Here is a 17,928-nt window from a genome sequence, read left to right as displayed (position 1 = left end):
TTTGTCTGTGTTCAGAGTATGGTGCTAGTCTTCCCCAATTCACCCTTAAAAATCCCTATCAATTTTAAATTCAGGCTTATTTCTAGAATAAAATGTTGAAATTGAATCAGTTTTATTAATAAGGTAGTATTAATATAGTTGCTACTTTTTATGCCCCTAACCCTTTCCCCGACTTAATTACAATTCTTTAATCACTAATTGAAAGTTTTAATTCAGATTAAAATGAAATCTCACGTGTTTTTTCAATTAATGAAAGCGTTCTTTTTTTTTTGATAAAAATAGAAAAGGATAATTTTTACTTTTCTTGGTATTATAGATTAGAGTTAAGGGTGGGCTAATAAAATTATTTTGGGTTGAAAACTCTTGAGACTATTCTAAAAATGTATACCACCAAGTATTTCCTCAGGAAATCTCTTCCTCTCTGGTTCCCCCAGCTAACTTTACAGGCATTTGTGTCTCAAAGCCCAAAGCGGGATTCTCTATTTTTATCGCGTTTGGACCAGCACACCTTTTGCCTCTAGCTCCCTCGTGGGGCTGGGCTCCCCGATGGATGGGCGACAGCCCACCTACCTATGTAATATGTCAATAATACTGCTCTAAGTAACTAAGAAATATTCTAAACGTTGTTGTTATTGTTGTAGTTTAACTTCTGTGTTGTTTTTAACATACTTTTGGTGATGCTTGTTATCATAAGTTCATAAGATATGTTGGCCATCCATAAGTTTGTAAAGTCTGGTAACTTAGAAACTGGAGCTTGTAATTTTGAAGTGAATGAGGTCCAAAGTAGGTCATAGATTCGAGGTAAAGCGACGTACGCCTGGTCAGGCGCTGCTGTCAAAAGCAGATGGACTGCAAAATTAACCGCCGAGTGTAGTACTTCAATGAGTGATTGCATCTCATTAATTTATTTCATCTCCAGTCTAAAAGACTTTGGGTAAGTTTAATATTACTTATGTACTAAATTTTAGGGTAGTCGTTTTTGCGCTGTAAAGTTTTGTACTTGGCGTTGGCTATTCAGTCTCAAGGTGGCCCCCAAGGAAGAGGACTTCCTAGTGGGGTCTTTGGGGGAATGTGGCGCTGGTTTTGGGGGTGGGGGATGGGGTAGGGGCATTGAGCCCCTTCCTCACTTGGGGACGGTAACGCCTGAGGGACGCGTGAATCGGAAAGCCCTCCGAAATAGGTGGCGTGTGACTATCGTCTCCAATGCACCCGGCTCCGTTGAACCGATCTTCCTCAAGTAACGTAAGATGGTTGAGTCGCTGGTAACGTTCAGTTGAGGACATTTAGGGCTATCATCTTCTCCAAAGAATTAGTCGTGAGTAATTATAATGAATAGAGCTAAGGCGTTTTAAAGTCGGGGTTCACGTCACACTGTAGCAGGCAAAAATGAAGTGGTGGTTTTCTCAACTCCTAATTCATTTGGCCTCAAGTATTTGGTATCCTTGAATAGAGGACATTTAGGGCTATCAAACCCTGAAAAGAATTAATTGTAAGTATTTATAATGTAGAGCTATGACGTTTGGAAGTCGGGGTTCACGTCACACTGTCAGGTAAAAATGAAGTGGCGGTTTTTAAAGAAATCTGGTTATCTCAAGTTCTAATTCATTTGGCCTCAAGTATTTAGTATCCTTGAATTCCTCTTTAGGGCTATCAAACTCTGAAAAGAATTAATTTTAAGTATTTATTACGATTTAAAGTTGGGGTTCACGTCACATAATTAATCAAAATTTTGGGGTAATATAAAATAGGGTATATTACTGTGAAATCTTTTAAAATTTACACTAATTAATCTTACCAATTTGATGTTTAAAATGAACTTATTTTCGTTAAAGTGAGACAATTTCTTCATATTTAAATTAGCTATAGAACTTAGAAGGAAAGTACGTTACCTCCAACACATGATGTTGCTGTTTTTAATGAAAGCTGGATATCTGGAGTCTTAATTCACGTGGTCTCATGGATCTAGTATCAATGAAAAGATTAAAATTAGGGTTATCACATCGTCAACGAGATTAAGATTGTTAAGATATCGTTAGAACCAACGTTTCGAAATTAACTAGGATTCAAATAGGATAAATTGAAATGTTAAAAGATTACCCATCTCATCTTTATTTTCAGATGCCTTCGAGCTTAGATTGGTGGTTAATCCCAAAGGACTCTTGGTGTAGCGTTTGTGGGAGGGAGGAGGGGGGGGGGGTTGGAGCGAAGTGGGTCTTCAAATCATTTTCGGCTTAATAAGTCCATTATAGAAAGGACTATATAAGAACGTCTTATCCGTTTCTCCAGTTGGTTTCAGTTTCAGTCAACTTGGCATTTCAAGAATCGTATAAGCGTTTCCCCTTCGTGTTAAATAGTACAATCTCGGGTCTAATGGATTAAAAACCCCAAAAATGTCGTGTTTTTTAAGAGAAAAAGAACGAAAAGGTCGATGTTTTATGCTCCTATATTATGTTTTACGCAGATTTATTGCGTTTTCATACTAATTAATTGTGTTGTTATTCGGTTTTATTGCGTTTTTATACTAATTTATTGTCTTTTTATGCTGTTTTATTGTGTTTTATGCTGTTTTATTGTGTTTTTATGTTGTTTTATTATCCCATGTGTTTCTAGCGAATTCTAGCGTGTTTCTAGTGAGTTTGTACTGAGTTTCAAATGTTTTTAGTGAGTGCCTAGATTGTTTCTAGCGTGTTTCTAGTGTGTTTCTACCCAGTTTCTAGTATGTTTATACAGTGTTTCTAGTGTGTTTCTAGCGAGTTTCTAGTGTGTTTCCAGAGAGTTTTTACTGTGTGTTTCCAGAGAGTTTTTAGTGTGTGTTTCTAGTGAGATTCCAATGAGTTTCTGGTGTGTTTCTAGCGAGTTTCTGGTGTGTTTCTAGTGAGTTTTTAGTGTGTTTCTAGTGAGTTTTTAGTGTGTTTCTAGTGAGTTCCAAGTGAGTTCCTGGTGAGTTTTTAGTGTGTTTCTAGCGAGTTCCTAGTGTGTTTCTAGTGTTTATAGAAACAGTGAGTTTCTAGTGAGTGGTTTAGAGTGGCTTAGAGTGGTTTAGAGTGGTTTAGAAAGGCTTAGAGTGGCTTAGAGTGGTTTAGAGTGGTTTAGAGTCGTTTAGAGTGGTTTAGAGTGGCTTAGAGTGGCTAGAGTGGTTTAGAGTGGCTTACAGTGGCTTAGAGTGGTTTAGAGTGGTTTAGAGTGGCTTAGAGTGGTTTAGAGTGGCTAAGGTGGTTTAGAGTGGTTTAGAGTGGCTTAGAGTGGCTAGAGTGGTTTAGAGTGGCTAGAGTGGTTTAGAGTGGCTAGAGTGGTTTAGAGTGGCTTAGAGTGGCTAGAGTGGTTTAGAGTGGCTAGAGTGGTTTAGAGTGGCTAGAGTGGTTTAGAGTGGCTTAGAGTGGCTAGAGTGGTTTAGAGTGGTTTAGAGTGGCTTAGAGTGGCTTAGAGTGGTTTAGAGTGGCTTAGAGTGGTTTAGAGTGGCTTAGAGTGGTTTAGAGTGGTTTAGAGTGGCTTAGAGTGGTTTAGAGTGGTTTAGAGTGGCTTAGAGTGGTTTAGAGTGGCTTAGAGTGGTTTAGAGTGGCTTAGAGTGGTTTAGAATGGTTTAGAGTGGTTTAGAGTGGCTTAGAGTGGCTTAGACGAGTAAAATCTAATGTATCAATGAAATATATTTCAAAATAAAAACTCGCGTTAATATTTATAAAATATTGTTTGATTAAATTATTTCTATTTATAAGCTTACTAATTATAGTTAAGGCTATGTTATAGAAACTTGATTGGTACCCTCTGATGTATATATTACCTTTTTTTCGATAAAGCGTACCACAAAGCCGGGTAATTGTTGCGTGATTCTTCCCAACATCGGAACATTTGGCGATAAATGGTCTCCTCATCATTGCCAGCAAACACCGACTGGAAACAATGGGTGCCTTTTCAGCTAGTTAATTAAAGTGTTAGATCCACTACATTAAAGCGCTTTCTCAATATAGCGGAACAGAATAACGAATAATTACATATTTTTGAAAAGTATTTTAAATAATGATTTTTAATAAATACGAATGAATAATAATTAAACTAATTCGTACGAACCTTAATTAATTTTACAGGGAACCCAGTTTTACGTTGATCTAGATTCGAGGGAGAACGAAGGAAGCGAGAATTGAAATTAATTTTGCAGGACTTCTATCTAGGTCCTATTTAATCCGCATTACTAAGCCTTTGACAGCAGCACCTCACCTACCTTGGCTGTCACTTCATGACAAGCTCCAGTTACCAGTGACAAACTTATGGATGGAGCGTATCTTATAAACTTATGATTGATATTACTGGTAAAAGATGATACTGGAGTAATTGACAAGAATTCTGAAACCATTTTTTATTAAATATTAATTTTAATTTCCATTTCGATTTCTTATAACTTACTCTACAATAATAATATATAGCGTTAAAACTCTTTTAAATTATAAAATCTCAGTCAAAAAACAGAAAACTATTTTTGCTGAATCAAAATGTGTTAAGCCTCGATCACTTTGGGAAAAATTGGAATGTTCCATACAAGATTGGAATCTTTTTTTTTTATAGTTACAAATTAATTTACAAACATTTAATTTGATTGATTAAACTAAACGGTTCTATGTTAATTCGTTTTTAGGGTCTCGTAGCTCAGACGCTGTTGCTGCTGGATCGGAATACTTTTCAGAACCTTCTACCGAATTTCCCGTTATTTTACTAAGTTGAACAACTTGATTCGACAAAATTTCCAAATCCTTGAAAATGAAAAATAATTCAAATTGGTTCTTAGTAAAAATTATAATTCTAGACACTTTGGAAGTTTTCTGATAAAATGTTTGAGTTCCCCGTCACATTTTAGACGAACATTTCGAGTCCCGTCACATTTTAAACAAATAAAAAGCTAGGTCTTACTTTTTGCAGAAACATATTCTTGCTGAGCGTTTCTTCGAGCATTCTCTGCATTTTTCTATTCATTTCTTTGAGATTTTCATCCCCTTTATCCTTGATGAAATCGACTATCCTTTTCACGGTTAATTTCTCGGTAGCCGCCAGATGCCTCGCGTCTTAAATCACGAAAGAAAATAAATTTTATGAAAGATTATAATTGAATTCCAGTGAAAAAACGCGATTATTATTAAAGATTATAATTTAATTCGAGTGAGAAAACCGCGATTAACCTACCAGTTCGGCCTTCCATGCAATAAAATTGTATTATGGCTGTTTTAGCCATAATATCTTCAACCATGGCCGCGTTACTCGTTTCCAAATGATTTATCTACGTATGGCGTAAAAATAAGCTTAAACAAAGTCAAATTAGGCTTAAGCGACGACGAAAGTAGGCTTAAGCGACAAAGAAAGTAGGCTTAAGCGACAAGGAAAGTAGGCTTAAGCGACGAGGGAAGTAGGCTTAAGCGACAAAGAAAGTAGGCTTAAGCGACAAGGAAAGTAGGCTTAAGCGACGAGGGAAGTAGGCTTAAGCGACAAAGAAAGTAGGCTTAAGCGACAAGGAAAGTAGGCTTAAGCGACAAGGAAAGTAGGCTTAAGCGGCAAGGAAAGTAGGCTTAAGAAACGACAAAAGTAGGCTTAAGAAACGACAAAAGCAGGCTTAAGAAACGACAAAAGTAGGCTTAAGAAACGACAAGGAAAGTAGGCTTAAGCGACGACAAAGAAAGTAGGCTTAAGAAACGACAAAAGTAGGATTAAATTAACAAGATTATTCTTAAACAATAACAAAATGACTAACCTTCTCTTCCAAAATCCATTTCTCTTCTTGCATACTCGTTAATCTGGCCAATAGCTCATTATAATCAGCGTCATTCGATTTGTCGCCTCCACCAATTTCGGGAGTTCCAGTATGCTCGACTCCGAGACGACTATCTTCAGAGGGCACCCCTTCCTTGCTACCTTCTTTACTGCCGCCTCCGCCGCCACCAGAATCCCTATTCTCCAAATTGGCCGACATGAAACTCCAGGAACTGACGCTACTGGCGTCTCCTTTGGAACGTTCCAGACCGGGTAAGATGACATCCTCTATTTTACCATTGCTGGTTTCGCTCAAGAACTCTTGAAGACGTTCTTGAAGTTTGTCACCTCGTTTCCGTTCCGAGTGAAGTTGTTTTTTAAGTTCTTTAACCATGGACAAACCCTTCCTTTCCGTGATTCTACAATCTTCGATCGAATCTTTCACTTCTTGTTGGTATTTCGCGATTTCGATCTCTTTTAACTCGAGATTACAACGAGATTCTTCGAGTTTCGAAGTCAGAAGCTTAAAATTTAAATTTAGATTCAAATTCCCTTTTAATTAACATTAAAATAATAATTAAAACTAACTCGACCCTTACCTGAACGGTTTGTTCGTGTTCTTCCTTCATTTTGTTCAATTCTTGATTGTGTTCCAGCGTCTTTTGCTCCAAAGACTTCTCGTAATTGTCGGTTGCGAGCTCAGCGGCGTTCTTCTCTCGTTTTAAAGAGTTTTCCAGTTCAGCGATTCGATTCAGATTCGATTTGATTTCTTCCCTTCGAAGAATGACTTCTTTTTCGAGGCTGTTAAGAGTTTGATGTTTCAAACTTTCATTTTTGAGTTCTTGTCTCAGACTTTCAATTTCATCATTGAATTTTAACGTTAAACTCCGTATTTCTTCTCTGTGTTTATCAGCGTCTTCTTGTAAATGAACTGCCATTTCATCCAATAACTTCTTGCGCTTTTCCGCCGACTAAAGTTAATTAAATAAAGTAAGCTTAAGATTAAATAAGTTAGCTCAAAATGAATTGATAAGAGCAAACGGAATTAATAAGCTCAAACGGAATTAATAAGCTCAAACGGAATTGATAAGCTCAAACGGAATTGATAAGCGCAAACGGAATTAATAAGCGCAAACGGAATTGATAAGCTCAAAAGGAATTAATGAGCTCAAACGGAATTAATAAGCTCAAAAGGAATTGGTAAGCTCAAACGGAATTGATAACCTCAAACGGAATTAATGAGCACAAACCGAATTAATAATCGCAAACGCAATTAATGGGCGCAAACGGAATTAATAAGCGCAAACGGAATTAATAAGCTCAAAAGGAATTAATAAGCTCAAAAGGAATTAATAAGCTCAAAAGGAATTGATAAGCGCAAACGGAATTAATAAGCTCAAAAGAAATTGATAAGCTCAAAAGGAATTGATAAGCGCAAACGAAATTAATGAGCTTAAACTTGAACAATGAGCTCACAAATAAACAATGAGCTTAAAATAAAACAAATAAATAAACGGAATTGATAAGCTCAAACGGAATTAATGAGCTCAACATGAATTAATGAGCTCAACATGAATTAATGAGCTCAAACTTGAACAATGAGCTTAAAATAAAACAAATAAATAAACGGAATTGATAAGCTCAACATGAATTAATGAGCTTACAAATAAAACAATGAGCTTAAAATAAAACAATGAGCTTAAAATAAAACAATGAGCTTAAAATAAAACAATGAGCTTAAAATAAAACAATGAGCTTAAAATAAAACAATGAGCTTAAAATAAAACAATGAGCTTACAATTAAACAATGAGCTTAAAATAAAACAATGAGCTTAAAATAAAACAATGAGCTTAAAATAAAACAATGAGCTTACAATTAAACAATGAGTTTACAAATTAAACAATGAGTTTAGAAATTAAACAATGAGTTTACAATAAAACAATGAGTTTAGAAATTAAAAAATGAGTTTACAATTAAAAAATGAGTTTACAATTAAAAAATGAGTTTACAATTAAAAAATGAGTTTACAAATTAAAAAATGAGTTTACAATTAAAAAATGAGTTTACAATTAAAAAATGAGTTTACAAATTAAAAAATGAGTTTACAATCAAACAAATAAAACAAACGGAATTAATAAGCTCAAACAGAATTGATGAGCTCAAAATTAAACAATGAACAATTTAAATTAAACAAACTTAAAATTAAAAAATAAGCTTAAAAATAACTTACAGCCACAGCTTCGGCAGCTGCATCTTCAGCTTTACACCTTAAACTTTCAGATCTTGTGTATTTTTCCTCGAGATCTTTCAAATAACTTTGAGAATCCTGCAAGAAAAAATCATAATTAATAACTAAAAATTAAGTTTAAAACTTCATTTAAAACATTAAACAATTAAAAAAACAATTAAAAGCGCAAGAACAACTTACATCTAAATGGCATTGCAATAACTTATTCTCGGAATTCCGTTCATTCAAAGCACCATTAAGTCTATCAAGTTCTGATTGGGCGGAAGAGAGTTTCGCTTCCAAAATGAGCATAGCATCCCTGGATTGCTCGTCGCATTCATTTTTCAATCGAAATATATCTTCTTGAAGGTTTTTAATTGATTCCTCGTATTTTTGAGAACGTTCTTGGTAAGTTTGAGTCACGTTATTCAATTGAATTTGAAGTCTGTTCAACTTCTCCTTTAAACCTTCAATTTCACGATCTTTAACGCTTTTTAATTCATCGTAAGAAGCCGTTTTCTCTCTAAACAATGTTTCCTTTTCATCTTGAAGTTGAACGACGCTTTCTTGTTTTTTCTTCAATTTCTCCATTACTTTTTTATTCTCTTCCTCTAAGTTACGGATTCTTTCTTTTAAATTACTCTCAACGTTCGCTAATTGTTCTTTCAAGATGCGTTTCTCTTCCGTTTCGGTGTACAGAAGTAATTTAACTTCGCTAAGTTCTTTAGCTTGAAGTTTTTGATCATCGTCTAAGGTTGATTCGTCCGAATCAACTGACGCTTCTCTCGGTGGCGTTGATTTTAATGATAGTTCCGCTTCGTATAAATTCTTAGCATCTGGTTTTGATTTAAAATAATCAAATTACACTTGAAATAACTAATTTTAACTTAAAGTTTAATTAAAATCATGAAAATTACCGGATAATGATTTTTGAAGAGCAGCTTTCTCCGCTTGTAACCTTCTTATTTCATCAGTATCTCCAACTACTGTCAGATTTTCTTCTTTCGGTACTTCATTTCGTAACGCTTCTAATTCTTTTTCTAGTTTTTCATTTGTACTTACAAGCTGGGAATCATATTTAAGTTATAACATCGGCAATGTTAAGTTCAAAGGTAAAATTTCGACTCACCAATGATAACTCTTGCATTATTGTTGAATTCTGTAACCTAAACTCGTCTTCCTGATTTTGTAGCTTCCTTTCCAAGTTCTCATTGTCTTGAATGAGTTGTTCAACATCACGAGCTTTCTTGCTACGATTCAAAGCTTTTTGAGCTTTACTTAGTTCTTTTTCAAAATACTCGTTTTGGGATTTTAAACGAGTTATCTCTATAATTACGTTAATGAAACTAATTAACCGAGTAATTTATTAATAAAATAACTCTTCTTTACACGTACCTATGTTTTGTTTTTGAAACCTGTCCTCTAAATTGTAATTTTTGGTTCTCAAATCCAAAATTTGAGCCTGAAAAATAATCAAAACAATGACCAAGGCTTAGCCAAAAAATCACTATTTTACACTCCTGGGTTTATTAGTAGAGAATATATAGCGATACTTTAATAAGGCTTATTAACCACTAATTTATTTAATTAATAACCCATAAATTAGTTGAAAATTAATTAAAAATAACGTACTTGCAATCTGTGAAATTCGTCCTCCGAAATGGAGGCCGCCATCTTGGATTGTTTTTTTTTTTCAGCAAGTTAGGTAAGGATTGATAAACACAGGGTTCGTGAACAGGCTGGGAAATAAGGATATTTTTTAAACTAGTCCTTTGGACCAGTGACCCCCTAGTGTCTGAAATTATTTACTGGTCTCCGGACTGGTCCCAGCCTTTGCTCTCCAATAGATTTGCAATTAATAAACTGGTCCCGAGCACCAGTAACCCCCACTTCTTGAATTAAAAAACTAGTCCAAGCAATTAATAAACTGTTTTGGACCAGAGGAAGTGTGCTATTTCCCAGCCTGTAATCGTGAATCGTGGAGACGCAATTAAAACCAGTTCATTTCAGTTACATAACTTCAAATAAAGGCGCGAAAATTATCTACTTGTAGAGTGTCATGCGTAATTTTCTTGGAAACAAGGTTGAAAACCCCTTTGCTTCAACGATGCGCTTGCTTATTAAATAACCAATTAAACAATTAAAACCGTGCACAAACTCTGATAATTACACCCTTCAAAACAGGAAGAAACTAAATTAAGCCTAGCAAAAGGATATGGTTAAAAAATTTCACCATAAACTTAGACTACAATCAACCCTGAAAGTTTCATTTAAAAAAACTGTAGTTTCCTGGTTTAACCACGGAAGCAATTCACGCTGAAAAAAAACCCCGTGAGAGTAGTTCCGCCGTTTTCATTTCCTCCGGTTCCGTGGTTGCCATAGTAACGTAGGAGACAAAATCATTGGCTTCCCTCCCGCAGCGCGCGCCAGCAAGCTTTCATCCCTAGCGCGCGCTCCCAACTAAAATAGAAGTAGAATGGTGTTATAGGCGGGAAACGACAGATGGGAAGTACAAGTTGCGAGCTGTCTTCCCGGCTAGACTTTATTCGGATACACAACGTGGACTGAACAAAAGGAGGAAAGAGACAGCCGTGGGAAAACTTCGAAACTCCGCGTCCCTGGGCTCCTTGGTCTAAAAATCGGCCAGCTTCCCGCCTAAACGGAGCTTGAACCAACGCGACGCGCGGGAAAAGAAAGGTAGACTTTCTATGGAAAATCGCGAGCGTTTATTGGAAAAGATTTAATCCCTCGCTAAGCCTTTAAAGTTCAACAATTCGATTATATCGGTGAAAGATGGAATCGCGGGTAACCATAATCATCTGGAAAGACATTTCGAATCGGTATCATTGATTCCTCCCTCGTTTGGAGGAGCTCCAAGAGCAATAGCGCATCGTTCGTCCTCAGCTTCTTAGGATCATTTGCCGATGTCATCATAGGCCCTAGCATTATTTCCAGCCGGATTGATACGAAGGAATCTATTCATAGCTGGAATGAGAAGGACCACTCAGATAAACATACTTTTAAAGGGTGAGTTTTAATTTTATTTAAATTGTACAACCTTTATAACATAATACACGCGCTCAATTTGATTAAAAAGAATAATTCACGGGCTCAATTCGATTAAAAAGAATAATTCACGCGCTCAATTCGATTAAAAAGAATAATTCACGCGCTCAATTCGATTAAAAAGAATAATTCACGCGCTCAATTCGATTAAAAACCATAATTCACGCGCTCAATTTAATGAAAAACATATATTTGAGCTCAATTTCAAACACGCGGTTGGAATTTAATATTTAAATCAACTTGATTTTATTAATTTAATGGAATGTACCGGTGCATATCTGAATGAAGGATGCGATTCCGACGTGAATAGCATAGCATTAGGTAACAACTAACAAGGCCAACCAGACTTGCTTGCAATAATTATCTCAAAACCAGTTTCTTAAGAAACTTGAACTTTCTTAGTATTGAGAGTGAGACACCTAAGATTGAGGAAAATTCGGTGCACAAGTACTCGAACGAACCCTGAAAGGAAACCATTCCGTAACTTGCACGCGATTGGCACAAAAAAAAAAACATAATGTTTCCTTTAAATAAATAATTAAATAAACAAATATTTGCTAAAATTTCAAACATCGAGGGGCAATTCACTATTTATTAATGGTCCTTATAGTACCTATTGTGCACTTAAAAGGGGGCTAGAAAATTCCCCCTCCCCCTCTCCCCACGTTTCTCAATTTTAACCGCGCTAAACAGGGTTGCCATGCAGTATTTTCTATTAGAGCAACTTCAGTTTGGGAACTGAATCGAACGGAATTCTACAAGCTTTTCAGTATCTGTTGTTGTTGTTGTTGTAGATAAACGGTTGAATTGTACACGTCACAAATAACTTACGACGTACACTTGCGCAATATACAATATTTATTAGAGATTAAAGAAATTCAGATTAAAAACTTCAAACGCTCCATATTCTTGATATCATAAGATCTTTCAAGTTTAGCGTGCTTAAATTAAATTAAATTTAAATAATTAATAATTAATAATTTAACTACGTCTTCTGTACACGTTCTGTTGCTTAGTTAAGAATTAGAAACTCCCTTGTTACAAAAAATGGCGTGTAAGCATACTATAGTCGTTATAGGGGCGGTGTTTTTCTCAAGGAACTCTAGCGCTAAAGTTTTCATCATAACCTGATATTAAAAATATAAAGAAAAGTTTGAGTCATCCCGCCTTCTATATTGGTGTGAAGTTAAGTTGACTTTTATAATAGAAAACTCAGGTACGTGTGTACTTAAGCGTATCCACACATACGCGTCTTTTCAACCTCAAAGAGCGAACAATATTTGTCGTAAGAATTTGAGGAGGTTCAAAGTGTATTTATTTGTAGTAGTTAATTTAATGCTAATTAATTCCGTGTTATTTGTTTTAATGTTAAACGGATGTATTTAACCAATGACAGCTGTTTACAAACGTAGTAAATGACTTGCTATAGGAATATTTATATAGTAATGGCATCTTACTGCCTTTGACTATATTACTCTCTTTGGGTATTTAACACGGAGTGTCACTTCTCTATAAACAGACGGTACTGATTTTTATTTTTTTATTAAATAATTTTTCTATTCTAATATTTAATCATATCGTTATAATTAAAATTAAATTATATTTAATTATTTGTAAATGAGCAGAGGTATTTATTTATTTATCTATAATTATTGTAGGAGTGGTTTGCCCTAATATTTACCATAGATGTAAAAGGTTTTTACCGTTTCTATAGTGTTTAAGCGGCTTGGAAGATTAACAAAAAATTTTCCATAAAAATTAGGGTTTTTGTCTGCTTCGAAGAATGACTGTTATAGTCCTTTAGCGGCTTGGAAAGTTATAAATAAAAATTGCATAGAAAAATGGCGTTTTTGTTGGCATTATAAATAAGACGTTTTTACGGCTGCTATAGTTCTTTAGCGGTTTGGAAAGCTATTAAGAAAGCCATAGAAAAACAGGGTTTTTTGTCAGCAATTTAATAGCTTAGAAGAATAACTGTTTATAGTCCTTTAGCGGCTTGGACAGTTATAAATAAGAATTGCATTGAAAAACGGGGTTTCTGTTGGCATTATTAATAAGACATGTTTACGGCTGCTATAGTTCTTTAGCGGTTTGGAAAGCTATTAAAAAAGCCATAGAAAAACAGAGTTTTTTGTCAGCATTTTAATAACTTAGAAGAATGACTGTTATAGTCCTTTAGCGGCTAGGAAAGTTATAAATAAAAATTGCATAGAAAAACGGGTTTTTTTTACTTTTTTGTTGGCATTATAATCCCCCTCTGAGACGTTTTACGGCTGGCATAGTTCTTTAGCGGTTTGGAAAGCTATTAAAAACCAGGGTTTATATTCTATTTGCCTCAAATCAATCTATATATATTGATAAACTGTTTTAGTGACCCTCCAGACACTCAAACGATATATCTATTTGTTAAACTGCGTGATTTTCCGTATGGTTTTTGATAAACTAAAGTATTTTTAGTGAGATACTATTGCTTATTTTGCTAATCTTTAAGTATTTGGTTCGATTGATGTTTGGGTTTGGACTATAAACCTCTCAGATTATTTATGTGGTTTTTATTAACAGTTGTACACCATGCACCAACTTGTTAGAAAATATGTTTTTATCGCGTTGGGTTTTGATATCGAAAACAATTGTTGGAATTGAGGTGTAGTGTTTCTGCATGAGAGTACAGATAAACAGTACAGCCTAGGATTGGTAAATTAGTCAGCTGGCATGTAATTTGTATTACGTGAGAGTTGGCGCAGTTTGAAAAGGTAACACGTGGTCTACCGCCTACGTAATATCTCTCGCCCGAGCCTTCAGTTTTTATCCAGAATGCGTTGAAAAACTTTATGAAGGTAATCCTAGGAATACAAACTGTAAATTGGCCGTTTTTTTTTTACAAAGTTTCGGGTTTTTTTTATAATATTTGAGGAATTACTATCTGGGTTTTATTTTCTTAACAATATTCAAGAGTTTTCCTTCAAACCTTGGGGGGGTTTTTTTGCTACAAAAAATGGAGGTTTTTCTATAAAGGTTGGGGGTTTTTATTTACAAACTTGGCGGGTTTTTCAGCAACAAAACTTTGGGATTATAAATGGTATAACGTAGAATGAAAACCTATTTTCCTTTGGTCAATTTCAGATGGTGGTCATACCGCGAGTATTTCGCCTACGCCAAATTATACTGGTCTGCATTTTCCTAACCTTTATCATTGCCACCGTCTATCTCCACCAATCGCAATTAAACTTTATAAAGTCCTTTAACAACGATGTTGGCCTGGGCTACCATCACCAGACGCTATCAGTGGCGCCAAACCACATTGCCAACCATCCTTACTTCAAATACTCTCTGGACCAATTGGAAAACCCGAATGGTCTCGCGCTGGACGCGACGACAACCAACGACACAGCCGCGTGGTGCCAGTTGACCAGAGTCCATCCTTTTCATCCGTCTACTTGGAAATATTTCCCTCCGTCTAAACCAATCATCTGTAAGATCCGTCAACCACCATATCTAACCTTCATCGATGGTACGGGGTACTTGCGTTTTAACCAATCAGAATTGAGCGAACAAGGATACGGACCAATAGAAAATCCCTCCGTTAAATGTCGTTATAGTCCCGTCCTACGTAAAGAAGGCAACGATTTCGAAGTGGAATACGGTCCGGAACAAGAACTTCCGGTTCAGGGCGTCTTATTACGTCACGATTACGTTTTAGTCACGTGTTACGCCAAAATTTTAGGCTTCATTAATACTCAAGTATCGTCCAATTTTCACGTTAATGCCAGACCAATGCCAAGGGAAAGCTCAAAAATATCTCAACCAATCGTAAATCAGCCAATCAACGTGGTTATATTCGGAGTCGATAGTCTATCAAGATTGGCCTTCATAAGGTTCCTACCAAAAACCTACAAGTACCTAACCGAAACCATGGGAGCTTACGTCTTCAAGGGTATGAACAAAGTGGCTGATAACACGTTCCCTAACTTGGCGGCCATCTTAACCGGGGACAAAGCTTACGGAGGACAATTACCCTTACCCCCAACCATCCCGCATTACGACACTTGGCCATTGGTATGGAAAAATTACTCCAAATACAGATACACGACATTATTCGACGAAGATTACCCCGATTATAATATGTTCACATACTTATCAACTGGTTTTAAAGTACAGCCAACTGATTACTACTTGAGACCGTTCTGGCTAGCCGTTACGGAGTCCAGCCAATTACGGTACAGTTCCCATATGTGTTTGGGACATTTACGGCGTCATCAGTACCAAATTAATCATTTGTTAAGTTATTTGAGACGTTACGGGGCGCGTGGTGGTACAAATGGTACCAGTTGGACCAGACCCGGGTTCGCCTTCTCATTTTTGGCGGAAGTTACCCACGAGTATTTAAGTCGGGCCTCGGCTGCCGATAGTGATTTTGAAAATATGTTAAAAACCATCACACAAGAAGGTTTGTTAGGTGATAACACATTTTTCGCGTTTATGTCCGATCATGGACACAGATTCGACGCAATTCGCGAGACTCCCATTGGTCGGTTAGAGGAACGAATGCCGTTTTTCGCCGTAATCCCGCCAAAATCATTACCCAATCGTAACCTACTGAATCTCAAGGTCAACACTGCCAAACTCACCAGCCCTTTCGATCATCACGCGACTTTAGTAGATATAATAAACCACGTGACTAACGGTAGTAGCCAATTAGGAACGACTATAACGAGATACGGTCGTTCTTTATTCGGTACAATTCCTTTAAATCGCACGTGCGACCAGGCGGGAATACCGGAATTTTTCTGCGCATGCGGAATGAACGTTGATACTGTCGATTTGTCCTTGAACTCGAAAGAAAGCTCGCGATTGGCCGAATCCGCTGGACGGACGGTGATCGCGAGAGTTAATTGGTTATTAAAGGACGTTAAGGATAAGTGTCAAAATTTGTCATTTGAAAGCGTTAAAAGTCTTCAAAAAATTGGTGAGACTACTACGAAATTAACCATAGTGGTTAAGGCTAGTCCTTCCGGGGCCCTGTTCGAATCTAACCTCGAACAAAATGTAATTGGGGGTCAATTGAAGGTCATTGGGGAGATAAGTAGAATTAATAAGTACAGGGGACAATCCGAATGTGTTAAGGATCCAATTCTACGAAAATACTGCTATTGCAAAACGTAACCAAGGGTTATTTATTTAAAAATGACGTCACTTTCAGTTTCAGAGTGGCCGGTTACAACTTAGTTCACGCGTGCAATCATATATGATCAAACGGTAACCCCATGTCGTTTTTTTAAGCCTATTTTTTGTCTACTATAAGTAATAAGTTTTAAATTAAATTAATTAGTTTAGTTTCTCGTTATAGTTATATAGCCTTTGAGTGGCTTGGAAAATCAATCGAACGAACGAACTTCCAAGTCCCTCAAAGACTACGGACTATATAGTATTATTATTATTATTATTAAAATAATAAACTCAAATTGTTATTATAAAAATGTTAAAAATAAAAATACGTATTTTCGTGTGTGAGAAAAGAATTTGCTCAAAATTTTAAATCGTCTAAAAATTTAAAACAAATACCAAAAACCACCGATCCTAATATACCTAGACATGTTTCCTAAATTAATTAAAAAACAAATAAATAATTGTGAGAAGCTTTTATATTTTTCGGTAAAAATAATTAAATAATTAATATTTATGGCTAGAAAATTAATTAAATCCTGTAATTTTATAATAAAACTACTTACAAATATTAATACTTAATTAAATTAAATGTTTTCTAATCTATACTGTATATTTATGAATTAAAAATATTTAAAATTTTCTCTTTAAATATAATCTTTTTTTTTGTATAGAAAAAGCGCCCAAAATTAATGTTAATTTATTTAAAACCAGTGTGTTTTATATACTGTATACTGAAATAAATATAAAATTCAATATTGTGTTTATATATTCTACATGTGTATGTGTTTGTACCATATTTTACATCTAGAGTACCAGGGAACATCGTGGCATTTAATTATATAATCAATAATAGAGAGTTTAAGCATCCCCTATACGCGTACGTGTAGCCACCTTTGACAATGCATTGGTCTAATGCACTGTGGAAGGTAGCTACACGTACGCGTTTAGGGGATGCTTAAACTCTCTAATGCCTTTCTGATGACGTCATTCATTGATTTGTTTATAAGATAAGTCCTAACATATTTCCCGCTTTAAAAAAAAACCACGTGTTTTACCTTCGTTGCAGCACGCGCTACGTGTTTTGTAAGGTTTCATTAGCGAGTTCTATGCTATGGTTCTAAAAGGGGTTGGACAACTGTCACTCAAAGTACTCGATATTTTCGCAATGCAATTGCCGTGACATATTAATATAACGAAAATCCTTGAGGGTGAGATAACATAAAGTTTCATTTATACAGTAATACCATTACGAAATTTGTGGGGATAACCCAAGCAGGTGTTTTAAAATAATATAAATAATTCTAGTAGCGAGTTTCCGACCCCTCGGTACTGCTCGGAAACGCGCGTGATAGTTCCCGCCAAAAATAATGATTGTCAAGAGTAGCGCGTGCGATGTCGATAATGCTTTTTGTTAAAAACTCTTGGCGGACATCTCGTCTCGCGCCAAAATTTCCCGCCAAAAAGAATAAAAGAGGGCAAACTTGCGCTATTATAGCTTTGAAAAGAACCCCTCCCTTTTTAATATAGAATAGCGTGCGATAAAAAGCACCAATCATCTCGATTCTCAAGGGCTTAACCATTAAGGAACGTTTTTCTTTCATTTTTTATACGTCATTAATCTTGAAATATATCAGATCTTCTTTTCTTTCAAGTCATAACCTTAAAAAACTGTATAACCCTTTCCTTTACCCAAAATTCGTTTTCTGAACTTTTTCTTAAATATCCAAATCGAGGGGTC

At 35.7% G+C, this 17,928-nt stretch overlaps 2 protein-coding genes and 2 long non-coding RNA genes across 6 annotated transcripts; 2 read left to right on the top strand and 2 right to left on the bottom strand.

Annotated features, from left to right (window-relative positions):
* Nucleotides 1-11: 11 nt before the first annotated feature.
* On the bottom strand, nt 12-1,640 carry LOC149653866 (uncharacterized). The gene is made up of 3 exons (XR_016370808.1): nt 1,538-1,640; nt 670-1,473; nt 12-570 (listed from the first exon to the last, which is right to left on the bottom strand). It is a non-coding gene; the product is annotated as an uncharacterized LOC149653866 (long non-coding RNA).
* Nucleotides 1,641-1,649: 9 nt separating this feature from the next.
* Nucleotides 1,650-4,367, top strand: LOC149653865 (uncharacterized). The gene is made up of 2 exons (XR_016370807.1): nt 1,650-4,002; nt 4,083-4,367. It is a non-coding gene; the product is annotated as an uncharacterized LOC149653865 (long non-coding RNA).
* On the bottom strand, nt 4,348-9,839 carry LOC149653864 (GRIP1-associated protein 1-like). Its single transcript, XM_089846807.1, has 11 exons — nt 9,591-9,839; nt 9,354-9,420; nt 9,088-9,284; nt 8,876-9,023; nt 8,160-8,794; nt 7,962-8,057; nt 6,330-6,701; nt 5,732-6,253; nt 5,170-5,263; nt 4,900-5,051; nt 4,348-4,742 (listed from the first exon to the last, which is right to left on the bottom strand). The coding sequence occupies exons 1-11, from the start codon at nt 9,630-9,632 to the stop codon at nt 4,608-4,610; spliced, it is 2,460 nt and encodes an 819-aa protein (XP_089702933.1). The 5' UTR covers nt 9,633-9,839; the 3' UTR covers nt 4,348-4,607.
* A 591-nt stretch (nt 9,840-10,430) lies between these two features.
* LOC149653863 (uncharacterized) lies at nt 10,431-16,583 on the top strand. Of its 3 annotated transcripts, none has more exons than XM_089846810.1 (2): nt 10,431-10,985; nt 14,148-16,583. In XM_089846810.1, exon 2 carries the CDS (start codon nt 14,148-14,150, stop codon nt 16,185-16,187), a length of 2,040 nt encoding a protein of 679 aa, XP_089702936.1. In that variant the 5' UTR covers nt 10,431-10,985; the 3' UTR covers nt 16,188-16,583. The 3 variants fall into 3 exon arrangements, with proteins under 3 accessions (XP_089702936.1, XP_089702937.1, XP_089702934.1); XM_089846811.1 differs by lacking the exon at nt 10,431-10,985 and adding an exon at nt 11,035-12,240; XM_089846808.1 differs by lacking the exon at nt 10,431-10,985 and adding an exon at nt 12,339-13,861.
* Nucleotides 16,584-17,928: the final 1,345 nt, after the last annotated feature.

The sequence above is a fragment of the Phalangium opilio genome, unplaced genomic scaffold (assembly GCF_054372755.1).
Source record: "Phalangium opilio isolate 3A_F unplaced genomic scaffold, DU_Popi_V2 ptg000081l_1, whole genome shotgun sequence".
Taxonomy (NCBI): domain Eukaryota; kingdom Metazoa; phylum Arthropoda; class Arachnida; order Opiliones; family Phalangiidae; genus Phalangium; species Phalangium opilio.
The sequence above is the reverse complement of the archived record's forward strand: the minus strand, read 5'-3'. Positions and strand labels throughout refer to the sequence as shown.